Below are 18,141 nucleotides of genomic sequence, written 5' to 3' on the forward strand. Positions count from 1 at the left end.
AAAAGCAATTTTTTAATTCAACAAGAGTTAAATTAAATGAATAGTTAATTCAACTTTGCTAGTGAATATTTCTAACAAAAACATACAAAGGTTATTTAGGGGTTAGGTGTACTTGCAGGCACGAAAAAATGAGTGTTTTCAGTATATTTTTTTTGTTATTAAACGATGTTTTTCTACAAAAATATTAATACAGCATTATTATACAATGTTTTGACTTGATGTAACAAAAATTTCAGAAAAAAAAATCAATATTCACAAAGTTATAGCTGTTTTTGTTGACCCCGTTTCGAAAAACGGTCCTGGCGGTGACCATCATAACTCCTTGGAGATTCATCTAAAATCAATCAAATTAAAAAAATAGTTTTATGAATAGTTAATCCCGGGCCGGATCGAAGGTCTTCTTTTTTTTGCAAAAATTAACAAAATGGCAGCATCAGAAAGAAAAAATCTAGATTTTTGGGTAAAAAATCAACAGTTAATTGATCTTAAAAAATTCAAATTTTTGAAAAAATAAAAATCCTTCGATCAGGCACGAGTTTATAATGTATTCTAAAAGCTGTATGAATTTCATTAAAATTTACTAAGTGGTTTTCGAGTTACAGTGGTCACCGTTTCAAAAAACATAGTTTTGAGAAAAACGCGTTTAAAGTTTCACATTGGATTTACGTATGGAAATTCGAATTATTGAATTACTTAAACCGAGTCATCTATATCTGGGTCATATAATAGTTTATCAGTCATTGTGCAAGTTTCCAAAATTTCCATTTGCTGTTGCCTACGAAGCATTATGGCCTCCTGAGTGTTTCGTTGGCGCGCTGATCTGCCACTTTCACACGTGCAGCATCCAATTTTTAGCTTACCAATGGGAATTGTACCCACAATTAGGTTCTCAGGTATCCATAATCAATAATAATAATTATGTATATGCATTCAGCAATTTGTACGATAGTAAAACTAGTATTCACGGTTTCTAGGTATATTTTTTACACTAGTTGGTTGAAGCTTGTAATTTTTTTCTGATTATGGATTTAATCTTGAACTACACATCTTGAAAGTAAATTATCATTGCTGAGATCGTCGTAAATCGGTTTGAAGGCCTTTAAAACATCAGGAGGTGAGGGAGAATAATCTTGAGTATAAGTATCGAGCTCTCCACTTGCATCAACGCGCTGGTAAGAGTACAATAACTCAAAAAGTAATCATCGGATCAACTTGAAATTTTCAGAGAATATTTTCAAGATGTTACCCTTAATGAAAATGCAAAAAAAATAAAAATCGATTTTTCAAAATCCCAAGTACCCCTAACCCCTTAAAGTGTTCTCTATAAAAATTTAACCCATAAATTTATTTTTTGTATTGATTGAATATTGTAGCTATTATTTAGTAAAATTTCTTCAAAATAAATTAAGTCATTGGACCTGTTTACTCAATGGCCGTCCCAATTCACTCCGCTATTAAAGTAAAAAGAACCAGGTTACGAATATTTGAAAACAAAAAACACATTTCTACAATGATGAATTAGCAGGAAGTTTTACTGAACATAGTCAGATAGTTGTTTGTTTGATATGTGTTGTGATAATTAGTTTGATTTTTACAATATAATTGCTCCAAGTCAAATTGGACCTTTGTGCCCCGCCCTATCCTATTGCATTATCTCATTTTTTTTACTTGACAGAAATTTCTGTATAATTGAATGCTTCTATAAATAAAATGGACTACTCACCAATTGATAATATATTAACAATATATATAAGTATATTTATTAACTCAACAATTAATCCTAACAATTTCACTCACAAATCAACACTTAAGTATATTTATAAACTCAATGATTAATTCTAACTATTTCACTCACAAATCAACACTAACGTTTATTTATTAACTCAACGATTAATTCTAATGAATCAACACTTACTTCAATTTAACACCGACTGAATGATGGGAAACACTAAAGAAGGCTTCAAGTTTTCGGGTTTTTTCGTAACATACGGCACATTTTGCGATAATTCCCCGATCCTAGCTACTGATTTGAACTTCACTTATAGAAACCAATACAGATAAATCTAGTGTGCTCATTTTAAAGTGCGAATTCTTCGTTTAAAATTGAGATAAATGACTCTTTTATGGCAAACAAAATTATATTTAATAATTCTTTTTTTGTAAAATCTAATAAGTATTTTGAAGCAAAAAAGTAATGTAGTATCCAGAATTTTCAAATTATCCCCCTGAATTTACAATTTGCCCCCCGTTGGGCGTGCGCCCCACGTTGGGATACACTGGTCTAGACTTTCTAGACTCTCGCCACAGCTCAAACTGATTCTGTGATTCTAGGATTTATCGGAGAAACGTCAAAATATTTTTCATATAATATAAAATTTTGGCTATAAATTGAGATATTTAATATACCCCACCGCCTAAATGGAATCCACATGTACACGATGAGCAAAAAAAATTTTAAATCGGTTCAGTATTTTAGGCGTCCATCGCAGCTGAACAACTTGACATTAATTATAATTACCTGTGACCGGATTACCTGTGACCGGAATCCCTCTCATAGGACAACAGCTCCCTTATGTCCTTCGTCATTTCATTAATTTCAAAGGATAATTTGGATAGTTTGTTTACGATACTATCCAACTTGTTCTCTGCTACATATATATTGAGACGAATGAATTTGTTTATTGGAATTTAAAAGATTTTAATAAATAGTTTAAATATATAAATTTTAAATAATGTACCCATCTCCATATTGGACTCTCCTCTACTTCTCCATGTTCAATTTCACATATTACTTCTGCAATAAATATTAACATGAATGTTTTGTTGAATGATATGATATAAGATATTAAATAATGTATCTTTCTCTATATTGGGGCTATCCTCTATTGTTCGTTTTTCTCCTGTTATCTCCACTATCAACACAGGATGTGAACTCTGCCCTCGCTTCATATACTTTTATTGAATGAAGTAGTTCATGGATTCATATACTTTTTATCCATGAAGTAATTCATGGATTGAAACAGTTTTGGTATAGTTTGTTATTGTTTATTCGCCGTGAAATATAGGTACAATATTTATATCGTGCTGTATATCTCTCCTGGCTGCCGGATGGTAGAATAGGCCGTTTGCTTCGATGGCGGGTTCTTTTATTCAGGCCTGAGACGGCCATCTTGATGCGTGCGCATTCCCAAATGCTGCAGGCCCGTATTTAATGCAGGGCTGTACTTGGGTGTCGCCGCACAGCCCCCTACGGTGAAAAAGAAAGAAAATTATTATTCTTTGTAATTCTGAAATCGTACGTGCCGTCCTCGTCTTGTTGTATATTTTTCAGATGTGACGTGCTCTGCTGTTGTGCATTCTTCGGCAGTCGTGTATGCAGGCTTCAGTCTGTCTTTAGAAAAGGATTTAGGCTGGCCCAAAACGTCCAGTTTAAAAGTCTTGTCTCCTCTTTCCAAAACCTTGTAAGGTCCTTTATAAGGTTGCGTCAGAGTCGGCTTTATCATATCTTGCCTGACGAAAACATGACTAGACTTGTTCAGATCTTTATGGATAAAACTCTTTTTCGGGCTATGAGATGACGTAGGCTGTGGCTTTAAATTTCTAAAGATCCTATGTAATTTATCCATGACGGTTGTTGTTGATATGCACGTGTGATCTTTAAAAATTGACCAGGAAGTCTCAAAGGTTCTCCATAGGTGAGTTCTGCGCTAGAATTTTTTAAGTCTTCTTTAACAGCTGGGCGAAGTCCTAATAATACCCATGGTAAAGCCTCTATCCATGAATGATCCTCATGGCACATTAGAGCTGCTTTCAATGTCCTGTGGACTGTCTCGATTAAACCATTTGATTGCGGGTGATAAGCTGATGTTTGTATCAAGTGGATTCCACATGCTTGTGCGACATTTCGAAATAGTGAGGCGTCAAACTGTCTTCCTCTGTCACTCGTGACTTGTGCTGGAACTCCGAAGCGTAAGACCCAACATAAAAGAAATGCATGTGTTACCGTTTCTGATGTAATGTCCGGCATTGGATATGCTTCAACCCATCGAGTGTATCGGTCTATGGCAGTTAACAGATAACGATAATTTTTGCATAGAGGTAATGGACCTACAATATCAATATGTACCTGCATGAACCTTGATGTTGGCACATTGAATTCCTTAATGGGTGTTACGGTATGCCTGCTTACTTTACTCCGCTGACATTTCAAACATTCTCTGGACCAAACCTTACAGTCCCGGCGGATGTTTGGCCAAACGAAGCGCTGTGTCACTAGTTTTATTGTTGGTCTAGGTCCTGGGTGACTTAAATTATGCAGGCTGTCAAAAATTTTCTTTCTTAGACTTACAGGTACGAATGGTCGTTCTCTTCCTTGAGATGTATCGCAGTATATGGAGTAGTTTTGTTTCTTAAGTTGTAAGGCCGTTTTCATCGATAAATATTGTTTAAGCTCCTGGTCCTCCTTTTGAGCTTTTGCTATCTCGGTAATTTCCAATTGGGAACTGATTGATTCAATTCTAGAAAACAAATCAGCCGGAATATTCTTTGTCCCGCTCACATGTCTAACATCTGTCGTGAATTGTGACATATATGTTATCTGGCGGTTAACGGCGGTCGTGTTTTTGCTGAAAAACATACATAAGTGGTTTGTGGTCGGTGAACCAAATAAAGTTAAGACCAATGATTTGATTCTTGAAGTATTGGAATGCTTTATACCCTGCTAAAAGCTCGCGGTAGTACGTTGGCCACGTTCTTTGTTTTTCAGAAATTTTCTTCGAAAAATAAGCGAGAGGTTTCCATTCACCGTTTGTGTATTGTTGTAGCACTGCACCCACGGATTTGTCTGAAGCGTCTGTAAATAAAGCAAGTTCTGCATCCGGCAATGGATGTGTTAGTAAGGTAGCTTCAGCGAGATTCTTCTTACAAGCTTCGAAAGCTGCTGTAAGTTTTTCATCCCAGTCAATTTGGCTTGTGTCCTTCGATTTAGGTTTTGATAATAAAACTTGTAAATCTGCTTGATATCTGGCAGCATTCGGACAAAATTTTCGATAAAAGTTTATCATGCCTAAGAATCTCCGTAATCCTTTTATAGTTTTTGGTTTTGGAAAATTTAACAATGCGGTTATCCTCTCTTTTAGGGGTTTTGTATCATGCTCCGTAATGCAGTATCCTAGGAATGTAACTTCCTTAGCGCCTAGAATGCATTTAGATGGGTTTACTACTATACCATAATCTGCTAAACGTTGGAACAACCTACGGAGATGGTGTTCATGTTGTTCTTCACTTTTGGATGCGATTAGAATATCATCAATATATGGAAAACAAAAATCTAATCCACTGGTTACTTCGTCCATAAATCTTTGGAAAGTTTGCGCTGCGTTATGTAGGCCGAATGTCATAAAGGGGAACTCAAATAAACCAAAAGGTGTTGTAATTGCCGTCTTGGGAATATCTTCATCGTAAACAGGTATCTGCTGGTATGCTTTCTTAAGGTCTATTATTGAAAATATGTTACAACCTGATAAGTGTTGTGAGTAGTCACTCATGAGCCTGACTGGGTACCTATCCGGGATTGTTCTTGCATTTAATGCTCGGTAGTCTCCACATGGTCTCCATGCATCGTCTTTCTTTTGGACTAGATGTAACGGTGATGACCAAGGGCTACTTGATGGTCGGGCAGTACCTAATTGCACCATTTCTTCAAATTCCTGTTTGGCAATTTTTAACAGCTGAGTTTTTAATGGACGGGTTCGTGCTACCACTGGTGGACCAGGCGAGGTTTTGATATAATGTACTGTTGTATGTTTTATTTGACGTGGAAGTCCTGGCGGTCGCGTCAAAGAAGGAAATTCTTTAAAAATTTCACTAAACTTTGATTTGATATTAACAGTTTTAATGGTTCCCTTTTGAATGGTTCCTTTGTTTATTGTCTTTACCTGTAGGTTTGTAGTACCGTCTACTAGTCTTGAATTCTTTGTGTCGACAATTATGTTGTAATATGACAGAAAATCTGCGCCTATTATGGGTGTTGACACATCAGCAATAACAAAATTCCAGATGAATTTGCGCCTTAGACCTAAGTCGAGATTCAACTGTATATCTCCATATGTATTGTTTGCTGCAGACAGTTTGTAATCGGACTCAAAAACTTTGCGTTGTACAAACATACAGATGTGATAGACACAGATCACTACCTGTGTCTATCAAAAATTGTACTTTGGTTGGTTTATCTGAGATGAACATGCGGCGTGAAAGTGCTTGACAAACACTTGCCGCATTTAGTGCCTGTCTTCTTCGTTTCCCGACATTTTGCATGGTTGCGTGCATTTCTTAGGCTTTGTTTCCAAATTTGTAGTGGTACCAGCACGTATCAAATCTTTGCCTACTACCATTTCTTTGGCGTGAAAAACTTCTTGTGCGCGAGATTTTCCTAGAACGAGAATTATGCCGAAATCTAGGACGTCTATTTTGCAATTCAGCTATCATTTTTGTTAGGTCTTCTACGCGTTTTAATAATTCAGACGTTGTACCGTCGGTAAGGCTTGTGGCGGCTACTGTTGGCACGATGTTAACCTCACCGATGCTATCTGCTATGGCGGCCAGGTCTTCAATTTTCATGGTCGGATGTGCCTTTAATATTTGTTGTGTATGCGTAGGTAATCTTTGTAGCCACAAGGTTCTTAAAATGTTCTCATCTAGTAGTGGACCGGCCAATGATGTTAGATGTCGTAAAAATTGCGACGGTTTTCGATCACCCAGTTCCTCTTGCTGTAGCAACCTTCGAATCTTTTGGTCCTGTGACTGTGATAAACGTTGTATTATTTCTTTCTTTAACTTAGTATAGGGTTCGACTTTCGGTGGATTTAATATTATATCTTCCACTTCACTGGCTAATTTGTCATCTAAATATGATAATATAAATTCATATTTGACATCTTCTGTTTTTATTCGTGATCGATTAAAATGTGCCTCGATCATCGCGAACCATAATTGAGGTTTTTCATACCAAAATGTTGGTATAGGCCTCGCAATTCCATGTGATACGCCTGCATTTGCGTCGTTTGGATTTTCTGATTTCACTGTCTTATCTTCTTCACTTATTTCACAAATAATTGAGAAAAACAAATTAAATATTCACTAAAAAAAATGTCACTGAATGTTCAAAAAAAAAAAAAGAAAAATTACACTTCTTATAAAAAAAAATGTTTTTGAATCTTGAATAATAAACTTAAGTTAATTCACTATTGTTCTGTTTTACTCACGTCACCAACTATTATATCACGTCGGGTGTCACCAATGAAGCAGTTCATGGATTGAAACAGTTTTGGTATAGTTTGTTATTGTTTATTCGCCGTGAAATATAGGTACAATATTTATATCGTGCTGTATATCTCTCCTGGCTGCCGGATGGTAGAATAGGCCGTTTGCTTCGATGGCGGGTTCTTTTATTCAGGCCTGAGACGGCCATCTTGATGCGTGCGCATTCCCAAATGCTGCAGGCCCGTATTTAATGCAGGGCTGTACTGGGTGTCGCCGCAAGTTTATAATTTGAAGATGTAGCTATACACCTCCCGTAACAATTTTTTACTATTTCACAGTATCAGGAAGGGCTTATACCCCTTAATCATTTTATGAACCTTCAATGGAGAAATAGTTTGTTTTCTGGGCATTGAGAGCTCACGAACAAGGTATATGTCCACATTTATCCTCCTTATCGTAAATTACGTCATCCCATGCAGGCTGCCTGTTTGGCGCGAACAATTTCATTATTTGTCCAAAATTCAACTGAAGATGAGTGAAACAATAACTCTTATGACAAATTTTTTAATGGAAATCTTATCAAGGTAATACATGCAATTAAAGTATTACCAGGTTATAGCACTAGTGGTGCACCATGTAGAGAACTCAAAATCCAAAACATGTAAATAGAATACTAGAATTGTAGAAGGCAACATCAAGTTATACATCTTAAATTTAAAAAATATAAAGCTTTTGTATTGAAAACATAAGCTGAAAGATATTTACTTCCTGGTAAATATATTAAATTTAAATAATTGTTTTTTTTTTCAAATTTCTTATTTCTATTTGGTAGAGTGTTGCATGCCAATCCACTACATAAAAAGCATAACTCGTGTTTTAGTAAATCTAGAAAATTGTTAGAATGTGTCATTTTTTTAAATTATTTTTTAAATCGTCCGGATGATATTGAGCTGTTTAGTTACGTGTGCTACTATGTTACATATAATTTTATTTGCTCATGAGTTTCTTGTTAAGCAAAAATAAATCTAAAAAAACCAACGCGTTAATAATGCAGTATGTAATGTATTGTAAATTTGTCGGTAGTTTTCTTGAATTGTGATTTTTTTCGAAATCAATGTTGTGATAATAAAACTAAATAATGTGTGATTTAGTCTTCGAATATGTAAAGTTAGTTAAAATATATAGCAGTCACGAAGAAACTTGTTGCATGCTAACAAAACAAATTTGGAAATAAAATAAATAACTAAGAAAAGAAAATGAAATTTTTAAAGAAAATAATAGGAAATGTTAAGATAATAAGTTATGGTAATAGGAGAATTATAAATAGAATGAAAAATTATTAAGTACATGAAACAAGATAATGACTGAATTGAAGTAAAACCACTATTATTGAGGTTCAACAGTAACTAACGATAATATAATAACCAAATTGCGAATCTATCGGAACAATTAAGTATTTTTGGAAGTGAAACAAAATAGTAAGCAATATGATTAATATTTACTATAATGACTCATTTATTTGAATACGACAGACGATATGAATATTTGAAGAGAAGCATAGTCATGGAAGGAATTAACTTTGATTGAGACAAATGCATAGCACGAGGATTTATTGTATAATGCACAGTATTTCATATACAATTTTGATTTCGATAGTCTCCGTAATTATGATTTATTTACATTACAATTTTCTTGGTCTATTTGTTGAAAAGTCACACATGACAATGAAAAGGAAATGTGATTTATAATGCTCATTGTGATGCCAAACTATTTGGAACATCCAAATAGAAGTTAGTTCCAATCCAGTCAAGGACATTTATGTCTTTATGATTGTGAACTACTCAAAGTAGTTTTCGTCCAAATAGAAGAAACCGCCCTGGATTTACATTATTAACCAAATATCAAACTTGAAACGGATGCAAAGTATGAATACTTCATACTTCAACATTTTTTTATTTAATTTTGGATCTATTTGGCTACTTAATTATTTTTCTTCGAAAATCAATACCGAATGTTAAATAAAATGATATCTATAATTCAGTCACAGAAGGAATTATGACACATTTAATAATTTTGAGATATTTAGAAAAGGTGCCATCACAATAAATAGTATTAGCTTGTAGATTCTTCATCGCCATGCATGATTAATCAGAAACATAGTTTTAATTTCTACGGATTTCTTAATCATGATCAAATGGTATAACTGACCTTAGTTCAGTCGAAGAAGGAAGTGACATCACAATAAATAATATTCGCTCAAAGGTTCAAATCAAGAGGATTGTTTTAATTTGTACGCAAATCGTAACCATGTATAAAATGCTATAATCTATTGGCAAACGAAGATATTTCAATACTTATATAAATTATTCAAGGTCGTGAAGACTGATTTGTCCAATTCAATTGTGACTGTAAAATCTTGGGACCTTCGACTGACTTAACTGATCTCTGGTAAAAGTTCTTCCCAATCTTTACCAAATCACTTATGTTTATGTATCTACTAAGTTTGTTAAATTGATATAAAAAGGAAATTGAAACATGTTATGCAGCCTGGATATTATATAAAGAAAAAGTAATATGGAGTAAAATCGATTCGCACTCGACATCGATATTAAAAAATTGTATTGATATTTGCAAATATTAAGAAATTCTTGAAGAGAATAATCAGTTTTTAATGCAATAGGCTATATTTAACCAATTTTAAATATTCAACGATCAACACAAGTAACTTGTAGGATAAACTTGTAAGATATAATAAAATTTTCTTTGTTTTTCACTAAACTTACAATTGGAAAACTACAAACGCTTGAATACATTTCTACAATACATTAATTGTGATAACTTCAAAATGAATGTAAAATTATATGAATAATTAATAATATAATTATAGTTACTAATAGCACATACTATCGCTATAATAAAGGTAAAACATGTTTCTTATAATTTTTTTTCTATTTTTTTTATTTTGCCACTATATTAAAGCTATACATATTTAACGTTGCATAAGATTTATTTTTGAACATACAAGAGACTGCGCATTTTGTAATTGGTTAAGTTTTTATTCCTTTACTATAAACGAAAATACTTCATTTATATTTTTTTCCGTATACGTTTCAATGTTTGTAATGCTCAAATTTTCGATCCATATTTTATTTAAGTATGCTTTTTCATGTCGTTGCTTGTACCATGTAAACTCAAGTTGAATATTTTATTTTTTATATATACGATTTTTAAATTTCGGAAAAAGGAATGTCTTCCACATGTGCACCACTTTTTTTCAATTTCATGCGAATTCTTGTATAGTGAAATATTGAATTCTTGAATAAAAAATCGGAGTCTTTCATGCGTTCTAAGTCCACTATTATATCGTGTATCTTGAAACCTCGTGGATTTAAGGATCTAGAAAAATGGAAGGCGACAGAGTTTATATTTTCATGCTATATGCAGTCCTAAAAACTTATCTGCCCAGAACGCTATATAAAAATTTTCTTAACTTTCATGCTGCTATGAGAATGTATGTTCAGAAACTCTAATAAAAATTATGGGATCAGGCATTGGTATTGATCGAAAAATTTTGTTCGCGATTTGTAAAACTATATGGAGAATGCGTCCTTGTATATAATACCCTGTAAACATTTTATATTGCCGTTAGGTCGGTTATATAAAAATGTTACCTAGTTATATAACGTCAACCTCACCGTCCCTAAGAAATTTTATTACCTGGAGATAACTATTTCTACCCTGTTAGTTAACTTGTTATATAACATTGTTATGTTGCGGTAACATACGGTAATGTACCTATGCGATATGAATCAGCACTTTTTGAAATGCTTTTAATTTATGCGTAAATAATTGATTTTTCTCTAATAAAAAAGATTTACTCATATTTCATTGTATTTATTATTTAAAATTAATATTTTACAAAACAAAGTAGCAACAAATATTTTATACTAAACAAAACAGTAATAAGTATTTTATAACAAACAAATAGCAAAAATATTTTGTACTAAACAAAACAGTAACAAATATTTTATAACAAACAAATAGCAACAATATTTTGTAAAACAAAACAGTAATAAGTATTTTATAACAAACAAATAGCAACAAATATTTTGTACTAAACAAAACAGTAACAAATATTTATAACAACCAAAATAGCAACAAATATTTTGTACTAAACACAACAGTAACAAATATTTTATAACAATAGCAACGAAATATTTTGTACTAAACCAAACAGTAACAAATATTTTATAACAAAAATAGCAACAAATATTTTGTACTAAACAAAACAGTAACAAATATTTTATAACAAACAAATAGCAAACAAATATTTTGTACTAAACAAAACAGTAAAAGTATTTTATAACAAACAAATAGCAACAAATATTTTGTACTAACAAAACAGTAGCAAAATATTTTATAACAAACAAATAGCAACAAATATTTTGTACTAAACAAAACAGTAACAAATATTTGTTGCTATTGTTTGTTATAAAATACTTGTTACTGTTCTGTTTAGTATAAAATATTTGCTGCTACTATGTTTGTTATAAAATACTTATTACTGTTTTGTTTAGTTCAAAATATTTGTTGCTAATTGTTTATTATAAAATATTATAAGTATTTTATAACAAACAAATAGCAGCAAATATTTTGTACTAAACAAAACGGTAACAAATATTTTATAACAAATAGCAACGAATATTTTGTACTAAACAAAACAGTAACAAATATTTTATAACAAACAAATAGCAACAAATATTTTGTACTAAACACAACATAACAAATATTTTGTACTAAACACAACAGTGACTTATTTTATAATAAATATAGCAACAAATATTTTAAACAATAAAATTTATTTCACAAAAAATATAAAAAGAAATATAAAAAGTTACAAATTATTCTTGCATTAAATTGATTGGATTCAGTTTTTTCACGGCTCTCTCGTGCCTCTGCCTGGCGAACCGCAGCCACTCACTCGTTATTTTATCAATTTCGCTTTCTGGCAAGCTGTATTTTGCCACAAAAACACATTTAAACAATTAAATAATAATAAATAAACTACATTTCAATATACATGTAAAGAAAAATATCTAATTTTCTTCAGTTTGAATTTTGCGCGCTATAATTGTCATAGATACTAGCGCCTTTGACACTAGGATAGGGAAACAAGTGACAACCTAAGATACGTCAGGGCGTAATTAATAAAATTTACAAAAGTAAAATTATTTTTAAAATAGTAGATATTGGTGAAAAATTGTTTAGGACTGTCATTGTGATTATTAACATTGAATGTCGTTTCTTTTCTACAGGTATGTTAGATTTTGTATGTAAACCTTTGTCTAATATAAACTAACAATAAAATATAACTTTTCTACAGAGAAACTCAATTGTGTTTGATTAGCTTTGGCATCCTAAACACGAATATAACCTTATAAAACGACATTTATTGTCAAAAAAAAAAAATGGAAAAGTTGAAATTTACGTTTCAAGTAAAACCAACAACAGATGGAAAATCTAACTATATCGCCATAACCTCAATTGCAACAGAAGATGATAAAAGATTCCTTATCCCTGAAGATTATCAATCAGTAACACTCCACAAACATATTCAAAATTTAAAACAGTATGCTACAGTAAAAAATACTCTGAAAAAGAGATATCAAGCTAGAAATGTGTGGATTAAAGCAACGGAGGAATTATTACAAACTTATGTTGATGAGGATGGAAATATGATTTTCCAGGACCAATTTCTAGAAGAAACTACTAATGAACAATTGGCTAGTTATGATAAAAAAAGTTCAGATGATCCTATAGTAAAAATATTGGAAAAATTAGTTGAAGATCATCAGAACAAAGAAAAACAAAGTGTAAAAATGTTATCGAACAAATTTATAATAGAAAAATTCGATGGACAAAAATCAGATGCATCTCAATGGATGGAAGTATTTGAAAGAGAGTGTACAAGATTTGATATACAAAAGGATGAAGAAAAAATTGAAATTTTAAGATTATTTCTAGAAAAATCATGTACTGATTGGTATTCTTCCATGATGATCAAGCTGAGTCTAGATTCGGAGTGGTCAGAATGGAAATCAAATTTTTTGCAAACTTATGCCAATAAAGGTTGGAATACTAGCAAGTATGCTATATTTTTCAAATATAAATCAGGATCTTTATTAGAGTATGCAGTAAAAAAAGAAAGACTTTTACTAGAAGTAAGAAAAACAATGGATGAAGGAACCTTAATTGATATCATTGCTGCTGGCTTACCAGATTTTATCACAGATAGAATTAATAAAGAAGAGATTTTGCATACAAAAAATTTATTTAATGAACTTGGCAAATTAGAACATTTAGTTTCAATAAAAGAAATAAACATTTAATTTGCAAGATGTACAAAGTAAATTAGTATAATGAACTACAATCATTACTTGTCAAAGCCTCGATTCTTGCTTCGAGGGCAAGCACCGTGTCACTGGTCTTCTTTCGGAGACCCCTCCCAAGCTGCTCCTCTGTAGATGAGTAATCTGAGTCAGCTGCACGCTTGCGAGCTGACTCATAAGTGTCTAAAATCAGAAAACAAATAATGTACATGAAATTAGATTACCTAAACTCTAAATAAATAATATTCTCACCGCAGAACCCAACAACCGTTATGGGGGTTTTAATCCAAGTGGAGTAATCCGGCTCCACGCGCCTTATCATCAATCGTGCCGGATTTCTGCATTTTGATGGCCACCAGCACTTTGACCACGAACCATCGTCACCTAAAATTAACCAATTACTTGGAATTTCAGTGTGACCAGATTCGTCACAATAACCGCTTATTTGTTCTACAAATAAAGCAATATAAGCATATTAGTTTAATATTACAATATCGTTGAATCACGAAATATATTATTAACTTACCCCAAGAGATCCATAGCGTTAATGTTAAAATTCAACATTCACTATCACAAACCTATAAATAATAAGAAACTCACTAACACTAACCTTAATAAGAACACTTTCGACGCTACAGGAAGAATAGAATGAGGCTTTATTTACATTGCTTAAAGCACGTGTTGTTTTTGACATGAACTTGTTTATGATGGCACAGACTCACCAACCATAGATATACAAAATATTATCATGATACCAAACAAATGCTTATTCATCTATGATACCAACATTAAACTAGTGGGGTGGGTGGCATCGTGCCTTAAGGCAAATTGCTGGAACTTCCCGTACCGTAACGAAATGTTCGAGGAATATTGAATGTTTTCAAATAGATTATTATAAATATTGTAACATTGTCTAATATTTATAAGAATTATATAAACTGAATTGCAGAGTTGAAATTATTTGTTTAAAGTATATTAGAACTATAGTCAGAATTAAAAATAAAATCTGAATTATTTTCGATATACAAAAAATTAAAAAAAAAAAAAAAAAAAAAAAAAAAAAAAAAAAAAAAAAATGGTAAAATTTTTTTTTTTCCAAAATCAATTATTTTGTTAAGACAAGCAGAAAGTTCTTTGAATCAATTGAATCGGACGCTTAGTTCTCTCAAAAACTGCCATTTTTTGTACATTTAGCTCTGTATCTCCGAAATGGCTGGGCCTGCCTTTGCGAAAAACTGATAACCCCTTCTCCCAATCATTACTAATTGAATGTTTTTTAGATCATTCAAATCGGATGCTCCGTTCTCTCAAAAACTCGATTTCTATTTTCTGCACTCTTTGCTCCTTATCTCCGTAACTGCTGGACCTGCCTTTGCCAAAAACTAATCAGCTCTTCTCCTTATTAATAGGAATCGAATGTTTTTTAAACCATTCAAATCGGTTGATCCGTACGCCCGAAAACGTGGGCGAAAATTTGTATCCATACATACATACACACACACACACACACACACACACACACACACACATCCATTTTTTCTGAAGTATGCCAAAACGTTCAGAAACCTTCAAAACGTCGAGAAATGTAAAAATTTTCAATTCCGATTTTCGGCCCATTACAATAACTTACCCTACGGGAAGTTAATAAATTATAATTGACGACGGCGCCTTGAACTAATCAAAGAAATAAAAAAATTACTTTTGAAGGTTAATTCACAATATTAAATTAACATCGTGTGAAATATTTTATGAAGCGAGAAGATAATAATGGAGTTCAATATAAAAAGACGTAAGCAAATGAAAGATTTGACACCGCGCAGAATACGCCAGATTGTCGCTCAAACAAAAAACATTATTTGAATAGTATAAAAATCAATCGGAATGAAAGTGTATCATCTGAACAAGAAGTAAATAGTAATAATTATAATGAAAATATTCGTTATAGTACCTTTTCAAATCTATTAGACACCAATTTCGAGAAACAAATTTTGAAGATCATGCCACTTCAGAAAATGTATTTTGTCAAGATAATGATAATACTACCCTAAGGGAAGATATACAGAATTTGGCGAAGAGAGACAATTTGACTTTGAATACTGTAAGTACACTTTTAAAAATTTTGGTTAAGCATGGTCACAAGGACCTACCTGTGGATGCTCGAACGTTGTTGGGCACTCCAAAAACTGCAACAAAAGCTATTCAAAAAATGAATGGCGGATTTTATATGCATTTTGGTGTTGAAGAAGGAATTCTCAACTCCATGGAAAAACATTTTTTCGAATGCCCTGAGAAAATTCACTTACAACTAAATTGTGATGGAATGGCAATATCTAAAAGTTCAAATAGCAGTTTTTGGCCTATATTATTGATGTTAGATATAAATGAAAAAGTGGAACCTTTCATTGTAGGCATTCATCATGGTAATAGCAAGCCAGCCGATGCCAATATTTACTTAAGTCAATTCGTAAGTGATATGAAGACGATTTTGAAAAATGGCATTATTTTTAAGGAGAAGAAATGTGATGTTTTAATATCGAAAAGTGTGTGTGATAGCCCAGCTCGAGCATTCATAACCTAGTGAAAGGGCATGCTGGGTATTTTAGTTGTCCAAAATGCATTTAAGAAGGCGATTTTGAAAAACACGTAATTTTAACAGAAATTGATGCTATATTGAGAACAGATGAATCATTTAGATCAAAACAACAACCAGAGCACCATACTGGTCTATCTATTTTAGAGGATTTGGGGATCGGTATGGTTTCCCAAGTTGCATTGGACTATATGCACATGGTGTGTTTGGGGGTGACAAAGCGCCTGATTTCTCTCTGGATGTGCGGATCTAGAGATATTCGCTTTACGGACGAGCAGAAAAGGAATATGAACAATTATATAATAGAGCATAGAAAGTTGTTTCCTTCGGAATTTTCCAGATTGCCTAGAAGGCTAGACGATCATAAACATTGGAAGGCCACTGAATACAGACAATTTTTGTTGTATTCTGGATTAGTAATTTTAAAACCTGTGTTAAGTAACCAATTGTTTTTAAATTTTTTACATTTCAGTTTAGGCATTAGAATACTATGTGATCCAGAGGCATGTCTCAACTGGAATAGTTTGGCAGGGGACTTATTAAAACTTTTTGTAATTAATTATTCTGATTTATATGGTTCAGATAGATTAACATTTAATATTCATAATATAATCCATCTAGCTGATGAAGTTAAGAATTTTGGTTGTTCATTAGACAAATTTAGTTGCTTTCCATTTGAAAATTATTTCAGAAGTGTGAAAAATAAGATTCAAGATTCCCCGAAGCCCTTGCAACAATTAGTAAACAGAATGTGGGAAGAAAAAACTATTAAAAGCCAAAGTGAATTTATTAAAATTAAAAGTTTTCCAGTAATACACCGGACAAAAACATCAAAAATAGAGAAAATTGAATTTAAAAATTTTTCTTTAAGTAATATAGCTCCGAATAACTGTTGTTTAACAACTGAGAATAAAATTGTTTTAATAAATAACATTTGTGATGTTAATAAAATATTGTGTTCGGAAGCGACAATGAGAAAATCATTATTTTCAAAACCATTTGACTCGAAACTATTTAATATTCATGTTTTTGACCCAAAAATTATGAGAGAAGTGACAATATCTGTGAAGGAAATAAAACAAAAATGTGTAGCACTGCCTTATACAACTAAATCTAATTATGTGGCTTTTCTGCACCAGTAATTTGTATTTTTGTAACTATAGTTCTTTATGTAAATATAATTGTAAATAAATAAATGTTAATGGAAGTAAATATATACAATTTTTATAGACTTTTTGATATTTTGATTAACAAAAATTTGTTAATGTTTCAAAATAAATGTTTTACAGGTTTAAAAAAGTATTAAATCTTTCAAACTTTTTCAAACATTCTCAAATCACCCGTAGGTTTCAAATTGTTAAAACTGTCAAAACTATTCAAACTAGTTGAGAGTGGCATTTTGTCTTAACAGAACTTGCATAATCTTCCCGGCATGTATAAATAATCAACTTCAGTAAGACATCATATATTATAATTTGCGACTGATTTATAAGTAAACTGATTTGCTGTCGGAAAATTTTTGGAAAAGCAGGTCCAGCGGTTATAGAGATCTAGTAAAAAAAAATGACATTAGGCAGTCGTAAATGATCATTAGACTTATGCACATCCAATTATCAGATATTTTATGGAGGTTTTAATAATATATATCAATTTTGTTTACGTTTCTATGGGTTCCGTAACATCGTTTGTCCGTTGGACGGCGTTGGAAGTTTAAAATTTTTTGGAATTAAAAAAAAAAACGTTTTTTTTTTAAATATTTTGAGAATTTGGAAATTTTTGTTATATTCGATTTTTTTAATTTTTGAAATAAATAATTTTGTAAGAATTCTTTTTTAATTTTTTAAAATTTAGTTTTTTTTGAAAATGATGAAAAATTTCGAAAATTTGCATTTTTTGAAACTT

General features: G+C 31.9%; 1 protein-coding gene across 1 annotated transcript; it reads right to left on the reverse strand.

Annotated features, from left to right (window-relative positions):
* Positions 1–6,330: 6,330 nt before the first annotated feature.
* Positions 6,331–6,978, reverse strand: LOC113369341. The gene has a single exon (XM_026610115.1). The coding sequence runs from the start codon at positions 6,976–6,978 to the stop codon at positions 6,331–6,333; it is 648 nt and encodes a 215-aa protein (XP_026465900.1).
* Between the last annotated feature and the right edge of the window lie 11,163 nt (positions 6,979–18,141).

Source organism: Ctenocephalides felis, unplaced genomic scaffold, assembly GCF_003426905.1.
Source record: "Ctenocephalides felis isolate EL2017-DRISC unplaced genomic scaffold, ASM342690v1 CF-g0.4_SCAFFOLD_01251, whole genome shotgun sequence".
In the NCBI taxonomy this organism is placed as follows: Eukaryota; Metazoa; Arthropoda; class Insecta; order Siphonaptera; family Pulicidae; genus Ctenocephalides; species Ctenocephalides felis.

Excerpts from the sequence above, each read along its gene's own strand:
- LOC113369341 (XM_026610115.1), bottom strand. The coding sequence starts at position 6,978 with ATGATCGAGGCACATTTTAATCGATCACGAATAAAAACAGAAGATGTC.